Raw genomic sequence first — 11778 nt, 5'->3', positions numbered from 1 at the left:
CTGGGCAAACAGGAAATGAAAATCAAAATTTCGCGGGGCTTTTCCTGTTTACCTGGTCACTGCATCCGAGTTCAGATTGCTGTCCAGAGCTGCCACAGTGGTGCACTGTGGGATACCCCCTGGAGGCCAATACCGTCGATTTGCGGCCACACTAACCCTAATCCGATATGGTAATACCGATTTTAGCGCTACTCCTCTCGAGGAGTACAGAAACCAATTTAAAGAGCCCTTTATATCGATGTAAAGGGCCTCGTAGTGTGGACGGGTACAGTTAAATAGGTTTAACGCCGCTAAAATCGGTTTAAACGTGTAGTGTAGACCAAGCCTAAGAGCCGCCGACGTGGCTATGAAAAAGAATAATGCAATCCTAAAATGAATCAGGCGGGATATTCCCAGTAGAGACAGAGAAGTGTTAGTACCATTATACAAGGCACTGGTGAAACCTCAGCTGGAATACTCTGTGCAGTTCTGGTCTCTCATGTTTCTATAAAAACATCAGAAGTATAAACACCAGGGAGTAGGAGGAGTTATTTAAGTTAAGTATCAATGTTGACAAAACAACAAATGAATATAAATTGGCCATCAATACATTCATGCTTGAGATTAGATGAAGGTTTCTAACCATCAGATGGAAGTTCTGGAACAGCCTTCCAAGACGAGCAGGGGGGTGGGGGGCAATAAATCTAACTGGCATCATGACTGAGCTTTATAAGTTTATGATGGGGATGGTATGATGAGACTGCCTACAATGGTATATATCCGATCTGTGACTTCTAGTAGCAAGTATCCCCAATGGCCAGTAATGGGACGCTAGATGGGAAGGGCTCTGAGTTACTACAGAGATTTTTTTTCTGGAAGTCTGGCTGTTGGGTCTTGCCAAAATGCTCAGGATCCAACTGACTTCCATATTTGAGGACAAGAAGGGATCTTCCCCCAGGTCAGATTGGCAGAGACCCTGGGTGGTTGTTTTTTTTGGCCTTACTCTGTCGCATGGGTCACTTGCAAGTTTAAACTAGTAAAAGGGTAGATTCTCAGTAACTTAAATCATGATTTGTAGACTTCAGTAACTCAAACAGGTTATGAGCCTTATTAAAGGAGTGGGTGGGTGGCATGCAACATACAGGAGATCAGACTAGGTGATCATTTTAAAGAATCCTTATTGAGGTTGCAGGAACAAACCATCCTGATGTGCAGAAAGAATAGTAAATATGGCAGGCGATCAGCTTGGCTTAACAGTGAAATCCTTGCTGATCTTAAACACAAAAAAGAAGCTTATAAAAAGTGGAAGACTGGACAGGGGAGGAGTATAAAAATATTGCTCAGGCTGCAGGAGTGAAATCAGGAAGGCCAAATCACACTTGGAGTGGCAGCCAGCAAGAGATGTTAAGAGTAATAAGAAGGGTTTGTTCAGGTACGTTAGCAACAAGAAGAAAGTCAAGGAAAGTGTGGACCCCTTACTGAATGAGGGAGGCAGCTTAGTGACAGAGGATGCTAAGCATATACTACTCAATGCTTTTCTTGCCTCTGTCTTCAACAAACAAGGTCAGCTCCCAGACTGCGTCACTGGGACAGCAAACAGCATGAGGAGGAGAGACCAGCCCTCTGTGGAGAAAGAAGTGGTACAGAGACTACTGTAGAAAAGCTGGACGAGACACAAGTTCTATAAAGGCACACATGGCGCTGCCACTACCAGGGAAAGAGTGATAACCGGGATTATTGTAGAGCCATTGGCCATTGATTCTTGAGAAACTCATTGGCGATCAGCGGAGTTCCGTGTGACGGAAAAGGCTAAATGTAGGCCCATCTTTAAAAAAAGGAAGAAGGATAATCCCCATGAACTACATGGCACAATTCCACCCTCACCCAAGCCCCTGGAAAAATCATGGAGCAGGTGCTGAAGGAATCCATCCTGAAACACTTAGAGGAAAACAAGGTGATCAGAAGCAGTCAGCATGGATTCACCAAAGGTAAATCATGCCTAACTAACCTACCTGTCTTCTATGACAAGATAACTGACTCTGTGGATGAGGGGAAAGCAGCGGATGTGTTATTCGTTGACTTTAGCAAAGCTTTTGATACAGTTTCCTACAGTATTCTTGCCAGCAAGTTAAAGAAGTATGGGCTGGATGAATGGTCTATAAGGTGGACAGAAAGCCGGCTAGATCGTCGGGCTCAACAGGTAGAGATCACTGGCTCCATGTCTAGTTGGCAGCCGGTATCAAGAGAGTGCCCCAAGGGTCGGTCCTGGGGCCGGTTTTGTTCAATATCTTCATTAATGATCTAGAGGATGGTCTGGACTGCACCCTCAGCAAGTTTGCAGATGACACTAAACTGGGAGGACTGGCAGATATGCTGGAGGGTAGGGATAGGATACAGAGGGACCTAGACAAATCAGAGGATTGGGCCAAAAGAAATCTGATGAGGTTCAACAAGGACAAATGCAGAGTCCTGCTACAGACTAGGGACCAAATAGCTAGGCAGCAGATCTGCAGAAAAGGACCTAGGGGTTGCAGTGGACGAGAAGCTGGATATGAGTCGACAGGGTGCCCTTTTTGCCAAGAAGGCTAACGGCATTTTGGGCTGTATAAATAGTCGCACTGCCAGTAGTGGCTTACACTTCTTGGTGTCCTAAGAAGAACATCACATAAGGACACCTAGAGGGGACTTCTTCCCCTTGCATAACAGATAATGCCAGATTAAGGCCTAAGTGAGACATTTGCCATTGTATCAACTCTTACTTATAACAGCAGATAAAAATATTAAACAAAAATGTGATTTTTAAGCTGCTGTGTCTCTTTAAAACATTCTTTAAAAGCAAACTTTTAAAAAATAACCAAATCGGAAGTTTTAGCTCCAAAGGAACTATTTATATAAAAAAAGTGACCTATTTAACCTACCCACATTTCAAAGCATTTGTCTGTAAAGTCACTTGGGAAATATCTTTAGTCTATCTCAGCCATGAAAGTCTTAGATGTGAAAAAAAAAAAAAATGGAATAACCAAATCTATAGAAAAATCACAAGAAACAAGAAAATCTTCTTCTTTGAAGAGGAAGAAAATTATATTGTCATGGAATGATTACTTGTTAAAACTAAACATGAAGAAAAAGACACATAATTGTGACGGTGGGGACAGATTCGTTGCCTAGGCTTAAGGTTTGAAACAACTACATGCTCTGAAACCTTGGAGGTTCAAATCCCTTAAGTGTTGACACAGACATTCAGCCTAGTCAGGTAAACAGAGACTAAAACTGCATGATGCTCAGTGTAGTGGTCTTTTGGATAAGAACTTGAAAATCCAGATATCATTTCCACAGTGTGGATATCAGAAGAACCCACAACACTTTTTGTAGGGCTTACCCAGATGCACTTGGCCAGTTTCCCCTACTCCCACTGTTGTGCATAGTGCTGGTGGCCTGCCACTATCCAACAGATTTCAGTGTTGTACGTGTCTGGTTTGTTAAGACGTTTTGGATCCTTTGTAATGAAAGACACTATTGTGTTATTTACTTAGATGTCAGACAGTCCTTCCAACTGTGCAGAAAAAAATAAACTAAAAATCAAGAAGGTGAGGATGGAATACTCCTTGAATCATACATGCACTAGCCTTCTAAGTTGGACATCGAAACAAAAGGCTTTCAGCTATTAAAACTATAAAATTATCTCCCTCAACACTCTTATCTGTATAAGAAATGGAAAACAAAAGAGCAGTGCCAGTCACACAATTTCTCTATACACAGTGTGCTAAATTAACTTATTTTAGCCTAGGATCACAATCAACATTAACTCACTCAAAAACCCTTCCTACTGAATTTGTGAAGCTACCCAGCCTCTCCACACACAGCATTTAGATGTACGTGGAGTTAGAAAACAAGAATATGGCCATGGTCACCAGCAAAGCTCACTTTTCTTAATTTGTAGACGTCTATTTTATGTCTGATTATATTTTACTCTTAAAGTAAAAGATGAGTAGACTTAGTTTTTCATTTGAACCAAAATCGTTTCCAAACTCTAAGTATTTTCTTAAAAAGCCAATAAATACTTAGTCTAACAAAATCTCAAAAATTTACATGTGTCACACACAACTGAGATTCATCACTCAATATGTTATGAAAAGGAACCTTTTTTGAGAAACAGGTTCTTTTTATAGTAGGTGGAGTATCTGATTTTTACCTTGCCTCATCAGCATTAACTGATGTTCATGTCTAGCTGCTTCCATTTCTGCTTCTAGTTTCTCTTTGGCTTCTCTAATATTCCTGTCAACCTGTTCTCGCTGCTGCTTTTCCATCTCATCGAGAGCCTTCCATCGTGAAGCATACTCAAATTCAAATGTTCCAGGTTGAGCAAAACGTGGAGGCTGCTCCCTTTCCCTAATAAAAATGTACACAGTTAAAATGTACAGAAATATGCATTTATAAACCAGCTGCAGTAGCAAAATATATTTCTAAACAAACATTCTGGTTCAATTTTTAATCAAGTAGTCAAATTCTGTAATTATAAAATATTAGCTCATTTTCAGAACTCAGTCCCAAAACTTTATGTAGGACTCTGCAGTAAGATTACTCTGCATGACCAGAGAAATAGTCCATATCAAGCCCTCTTTAAATTTATTCCTTTTTAAGGAAGACTTGTTTTGCATTATATTGAAAATTTCCGATGCTGTAGCAGAAGACTACGCAACCAAACTAATAATTATCAGGCTGCTAAGAAAGTGGCTTATAAACATGATTTTTTTTAACATCAAAGTTTGAAAAAGTGTCAAGACTTGCTATATTAAAATATTACTCAAAGACTTCAAACACTAATGCCCATCAAAATTTTAGTTCACAACATCCTTTTCAAATGCTTGCGCTACTGTAATAATTCATTAAAGAGCAATGAACCAAAATATTTATCTCATACATTATTTTAAAAATAAATCGTTCCATTTTTGCTTGTCATCTGAGTAAGCATTTTGGCTCCAGCAATCAGGATTTCTTGGGGACAGCCTCAAATCTCAACAGTAAAAGTTCTAAATTAAAAGAACTTTGGTTTCTCCTTACACTCAAGACTCTCAGTTTACTTTATTGCACTGATCACTGCTGTATTTGAAGCCCTGATCCTGCAGGGGACCTATGTACAGAGTCAAAGGGGCTGCTCAGAGTAAAAATAAACGTGCACAAATCTTTTCAGGATCAGGGACTGAGTGCCTATTATCTGAGTTCGCACTTTGTAATCAGGAAAGCCTAACATCTCAAAAAGTTTAACATTTGTAAGTATATTTAAAAACAAAAAAAAAATCTGATTATACAAACAGCACTCTCCCATCCTCACTCCACACATCAAGATAAAATTTAATAAACTTTTGTTCACCAAGCTAACCTAATAATGTTTAATGAAATCAATCTAAATCCAACTTACTTATGATATTGTTGTGTTTTTTGCATTAATTTCTCAGGTAGCCCATCTTCATCATCAAATTGTTCCATAGGTTCTACAACAACAGGTCGCGGTGTTCTGAAAGAAATATTGAACGTTTTGTGTAGTAATATTTGTATTAATTAAATCCAGGAAATCTACACTAAAACAAGTTACATTTTGTAACATTGTTGGAAAACATTCTAAAAAATGACTTCTTAGGGTTAGCTACAACTCCTTCATGTTTAATGACATTTTTAAAAAAGCATTGCCTGGGGAATACAAAAAATAGTTGGCTTATGTGTAAAACAAATTTAATCTAGAAAACACTACTGCCCTTCTCCTGATGGAAAATAAATTGAGCAATTTAAAGAATGTACAAAACTAAAAATAACTGTTTACAGTTACCCGCACAATTAAAAATAGAATTGATAAGTACAGTGGAGTCATATCATATGTGTATTTAACTTACGCAAATTCAACTACATGCGTGCAATGAGTGTACGCCCCGGAGTGAGCGTGAGATGGGAGACGTAAATCTGCTGTTGCCTGAGGGTACGTCTACACTACAGGATTATTCCGATTTTACATAAACCATTTTTTTTAAAACAGATTGTATAAAGTTGAGTGCATGCGGCCATACTAAGCACATTATTTCGGCGGTGTGCGTCCATGTACCGAGGCTAGCGTCGATTTCCGGAGCACTGCACTGTGGGTAGCTATCTCGTAGCTATCCCATAGCTCCCACAGTCTCCCCCGCCCATTGGAATTCTGAGTCGAGATCCCAATGCAAAAACAGTGTCGCGGGTGATTCTGGGTAAATGTCATCACTCAATTCTTCCTCTGTGACAGCAACGGCAGACAATCATTTTGCACCCTTTTTCCCTGGATTGCCCTGGCAGACACCATAGCATGGCAACCATGCAGCCCGTTTAGCCTTTTGTCACTGTCACCGTATGTGTACTGAATGCTGCTGATAGACACGGTACTGCAATGCTACACTGCAGCATTCATTTGCCTTTGCAAGGTAGCAGAGACAGTTACCAGCTATAGCACCGTCTGCAATTGGAAATTGGTGATGACATTTATCAGTCATTTTGCAGCGTTGACATAAAGCGATCAGATCCAGTATCTCCTGTATAGTTCGGTATAAACGCGTAGTGTAGACCAGGCCTCAGTCGGTCTCAGTTCCTGCGTGCCTCTCACAGTGTGAGCATCTCGCCACGCTGAGTGTGATTCTAATGTTTAAAGATACGTATTTTTTTATACAACATGACCCCTAAACGCAAGCCAACTACTTCATCTGGTGCTTAACTGAAGAAATGGCGATCTGTTCCAACGCTAGAGGAAAAACTGGCTGTGTTGGACTTATTGAGAGATGGTATGTCAGTCTCCAACGTGGCGCGTAAATATGGCCGCAACAAATCTAGCATCTATGCCATCAAGATTCGAGAGAGAGAGAAATTCGTCAAGCCATAGCATCAGGTACGCCAATAACTGCAACGATGATGAGCCAGGTGCGTGATAAGACTTTAGTGAAGACTAAAAAGGTATTAAACTTATGGCTGGAAGACATGAACCATAAACATGTGCCTATCGATGGCAACACGTTGAGAGAAAAGGCTCTTAGCCTCTACACACTGTTCAAATCTCCCGCCAAGAGGGACAGCCTTCCGATGAGAAGGAATTCAAAGCCAGCCAAGGTTGGCTTAACAGTTTTAGGAACAGCTTCAACCTCAAAAACGTGCAGACTACTGGTGAAGCTGCACCTGTTGATGAAGAGGCAGCAGAAGCCTATTCCAAACAATCAAAGAAAATCATGGAAGAAAAAGACTATCTTCTGGAACAAGTTTTTAATGCTGAGTAGACTGGGCTCTTTTCTGGAAAAAAAAATGCCCAAACACACTTATATTTCTAAATCAGAAAGACAAGCCCCTGGCTTCAAAACTACTAGAGATCATGTGACTGTATTGTTTTCTGGCAATGCAGCCGGGCATTTAATAAAGCCGGGCTTCCTCTACAGGGCTGCAAATCCCCGTGCCCTAAAAGGCAAGAACAAAAATCTCCTGCCTGTGTTCTGGCAATCAAATAAAAAGTCTTGGGTATTATTTCTGGATTAGTTCCACAAGTGTTTCATTCCAGAGGTCAAGTGGTACCTCGAAGAGAAAGGACTTGACTTTAAAGTATTGGTGATCGTAGACCATGTTCCTGGCCACCCTGAGGCACTCCGGTTTGTGCATAACAACACTGAAGTCGTCTTTCTCCCTGCCAATACCACCTCCATCCTCCAACCTCTCAACCAAGGCGTGATTCGCTGTTTCAAGGCCATGGACACAAGGCTTACATTCTCACGGATACATAACGCTATGGATGCTGATCCGAATCTTAATGTGATGGAGTGCTGGAAGTTCTTCAACATTGCTGATTGCATCACTTGTATTAAACAGGCAATGGATGCAATCAAGCCTGAAACAGTCAATGCATGTTGGCGAAACCTATGGAAAGAATGTTTGAATAATTTTCAAGTGTTTCCCTGACCACTGACAAAGAAGTGAAACACATTGTTCAGGTGACCAGGCAAGTGGGTGGCAATGGCTTCATCAACATCCTTGAGAAAGTAACTGAAGAATTCATTGAGAGCCAGAGAGAAACACTGACTAACAAAGAGTTAGAGGAACTGATAAAATCATCTACAGAAGACGAAGATGACGACAACGAACAGGAAGAGCCAGCCAGTTGGAATTTTCATAAATTTGCTGAAGTGTTCCAAGCAGCGAAACATTTGAATGATTTAATTTCTGGTCTCTATGGAACAAAGCCTCAAAAATCACATGTAGTGTTACGGACAATATGAGAAATGTTTGAGCAGCTCAAGAGACAACAGTGACAGAAAAAACAACCAGCAGCAGATGGGCCTGGCCCATTGTCTCCTGGATTGACATTAAGCCCTGACGATCCTCCAATAGTGTCACTGTTGTCGTAGACTAGCAAGAATATCCAGGATGTATGGTGAGTGATTAGATTTACTGTTCTCCTATTTTATTCTTTCATTCTTCCATCTCTCTCTCTCTCTCATGTAATTAAAAATACAGTACTATAAAATTATATTTTGCTTATATACTCTTTATATACTGTACATTACTGTATATATTATACATAGTACAGGGTTGCATACTGTACACAAAACCATGTATACTGTATTTTATGGGCGATTTAAGGGATTTTCAAGGGTAATTTTAACTATATGCGATTTTAGCCTTACGTGCTGACTTTAGAATCTAACCCCCAAGCAAGATGCGACTCTACTGTAGGCATCAGAGTTCCCATTACAATTAGAATATAATTTCAGCATAACTGATTTTTTAAAATCCTGTTCTGTGAAGTGCCATATTCTTAGAAATAAACATCTTCCCTTTATGAGCTATACCTCTATAGCATGCACACCAGAGTATCAAACACAAACAAGCAATGAATTATAGAGACTTGCTTTTGTGGGAAAGCCAATTCCATTACTTTCCCAAAATCGTCAGTTCTATACTTTTGAATATTGTTATTTTACATAGAGTAGAGGCGCTTCAAATAATGAAAAACTTACAAGATTGCACAATACTATTCAAAGTGATATGATGGCATAGCCATTACGAACATGAGCATGAACTGTGTTAACTTATGAAGAGAATCAAATGTTAATGGAAGAACGAACTCATTTAATGAAAAAAGAATTAAACCATGAGTACCTGATTCTGTCACCTTTACTCAAATTAAATCGTACCTTGCTTCATGAGCAGGTCTATTAATTTCAATGAAAATAGTCGCGGAGCAAGATATCAACACAAGGGTGGCAGAATCAGGCCCTCAATGGTCTGAAAAACTCTCTCGCTTCCTGATTAAGGGCATTCAACATATAATACAAGTGTTTTTCAATACAATTGCATAAACCAATCAGGATCGGTGAAAAAATGTGAAAAATCTCATCCCATTACATAGATCTTCACAAAGAACCCCAAAAGCTACATAAATTAGAGTGTAATAAATTGTTTTATTGTATGATAGTTTTCTGGAATACTAAAACCAGTAATGTAAAGTTCTGATGGTCACACTGTTCTTTCCAAGGTGCTTCTTCTTTCCCTATCCTACATCTTTGTAACACAGCAGTTTGCACAAAAGTATATTTACAAAACAGTTGCCTAATGATTCCATTATCAGTCACATCCTGTAATGAGTGCCATATGCAATATGTCTGCAACACAATGTAGCAGCCACAATGGGGACCTACTAAATATGCCTGTAATTTAGTCTATTAGGGAATATTTCAGATTTTTAATTCAGGCCAAAATCATGTGTTTTTATTCACTCAAACATTATGACACTCACCCAAATGAGAGAAGTTACACAATACATTTTTCTGAGCAGTTGCAATTTCAACCATACACAGCAAAGCAGCATGAAACTACTCCTAGCAAATGCATGTAGGCAACTAGTCACAACAACACTAATAATCCTCTGCCATTATGGCAATGTGTGGAAAGGCGAATTTACAAAAGTATGATGGAAGATATTAAAAAAAGGTGATGATGTGCTATCAATAATAGCAAGACCTGAAATATTTACCCACCCACAGTTAGTAGGAAGCAATACAGTTGCAAACATGACCCTGTATCTGTTCATATTTTCAAGGTTATGTTCCTCCTAAGTCTGCAAATAGAAAATTTCAATGCTTCTGCTTATGGTTTTGCCAAGATATCACAAAGTAAACAACTAGAGTCTTGTCAGTTTTCACTACTGTTACTGGAAACTTCATGATCAGGAGTGAAACCAAAAAGAATCTAAATATCTTTGGAGAATTCTGAACAGCTATGGAGAAAGTAAAAGTTACTGGCAAATAATTAAAGAATCTACGAAGAAAATAACAACACCTATCGATGAAAATACTGTATTTACATATAATCAAATAAACCTTATGGCTGTAGATATAATTCATAACTAGCTTGTTTTCAGAGAAAAATTCTTGAGGAAAGTAAGATGCTTGGTGTGAATACTCAAAATGACCTTCCAGTTGACATTTATTTCACAACAAATCTGGGGTCCCAGTTCTGAGAAAACAATAAAAGGTATGGCCATGCTTGTGGTTGAAGTTTTCCATACATTATAAAAACACTCACCCATAAATCTGACCAAAAAAAAAATAAAACCCTTTAACTTACGTTGTTAGTAAGAATGCCCCATCACTGCATCTCTCTAGAGCCTTCCTTGCCGGAGGTTTTGCTGCAAACTCTACAAAACCTTTTCCTGTAGCTCTGCCACGGTCATCTACTACAACAACAGCCCTCTCCACTGGACCAAATTGAGAAAAAGCTTGTTCCAGAAGCTCATTGGAAACCACAGGTGAAAGATTCTTGACTGTTAAGGCAGCTCCGTGTGTAGCAAATCGAATTCGAAGTGGTCTACTCTTCAAAATAGTACCATCAAGTTCTGTCTTCGCTATTTCAGCCAGTGTTCTAGACTCCTTTCCAAGAGGGAAAAACAAACAGCATTTTATATGAATCCATTCTATACTTTCCTCAAGGATACCGAGTCAATATATTAGTTTTCAGCTATTTTACCATTACTTAAAACTTATTTAAAAAATTATGAGCATATTAAAATTAGGGGGGGATTACTCAACTTTCAAAATATTCTCATCCGAAAGCAAGAATATTTCAGATTCCACTTGTTCAATGATTTCAGCAATCTGCATTTGTTTTTCCATATAATTCGTTCTAATAATATATCATAAGAACAAAAGAATGACCGTACTGGGTCAGACCAAAGGTCCACCTAGCCTAGTATCCCAGTGGCCAATGTCAGGTGTCCCAGAGGGAGTGAACCCAACAGGTAATGATCAAGTGATCTCTCTCCTGCCATCCATCTCCATCCTCTGACAAACAGAGGCTAGGGACACCATTCCTTAGCCATCCTGGCTAATAGCCATTAATGGACTTAACCTCCATGAATGTATCCAGTTCTTTTAAACGCTGTTATAGTCCTAGCCTTCACAACCTCCTCAGGTAAGCAGTTCCACAAGTTGACTGTGCGCTGTGTGAAGAACTTCCTTATATTTGTTTCAAACCTGCTGCCCATTCATTTCATTTCGTGGCCGCTAGTTCTTGTATTATGGGAACAAGTAAATAACTTTTCCTTATCCACTTTCTCCACATCACTCATGATTTTATATACCTCCATCATATCCACACTTATTCTTCTCTTTTCCAAGCTGAAAAGTCCTAGTCTCTTTAATCTCTCCTCATATGAGACCTGTTCCAAACCCCTAATCATTTTAGTTGCCCTTCTCTGAACCCTTTCTAATGCCAGTATATCTTTTTTGAGATGAGGAGACCACATCT

The 11778-nt window shown here is 39.4% G+C and overlaps 1 protein-coding gene across 8 annotated transcripts in view; it reads right to left on the bottom strand.

The window, feature by feature from the left end:
- The window catches only part of PSPC1 (paraspeckle component 1), a 121788-nt gene that overhangs the window by 105961 nt on the left and 4049 nt on the right, over window positions 1–11778 (bottom strand). For all 8 annotated transcript variants that reach the window (XR_012655048.1, XR_012655049.1, XM_032787195.2 and 5 more), the window contains exons 2-4: window positions 10600–10901; window positions 5399–5494; window positions 4172–4368 (exon numbers count right to left, since the gene is read on the bottom strand). Coding sequence is in view for 6 of the 8 variants with exons in the window: in XM_032787195.2 (XP_032643086.1) it covers window positions 4172–4368; window positions 5399–5494; window positions 10600–10901 (595 nt within the window). In the remaining 2 variants the exon portion in view is untranslated. The remainder of the gene's footprint in view (window positions 1–4171; window positions 4369–5398; window positions 5495–10599; window positions 10902–11778) is intronic.

The sequence above is a fragment of the Chelonoidis abingdonii genome, chromosome 1, assembly GCF_003597395.2.
Source record: "Chelonoidis abingdonii isolate Lonesome George chromosome 1, CheloAbing_2.0, whole genome shotgun sequence".
Lineage (NCBI taxonomy): Eukaryota > Metazoa > Chordata > Testudines > Testudinidae > Chelonoidis > Chelonoidis abingdonii.
Note: the sequence above shows the minus strand (reverse complement) of the source record. Positions and strands in the feature narration are given on the sequence as shown.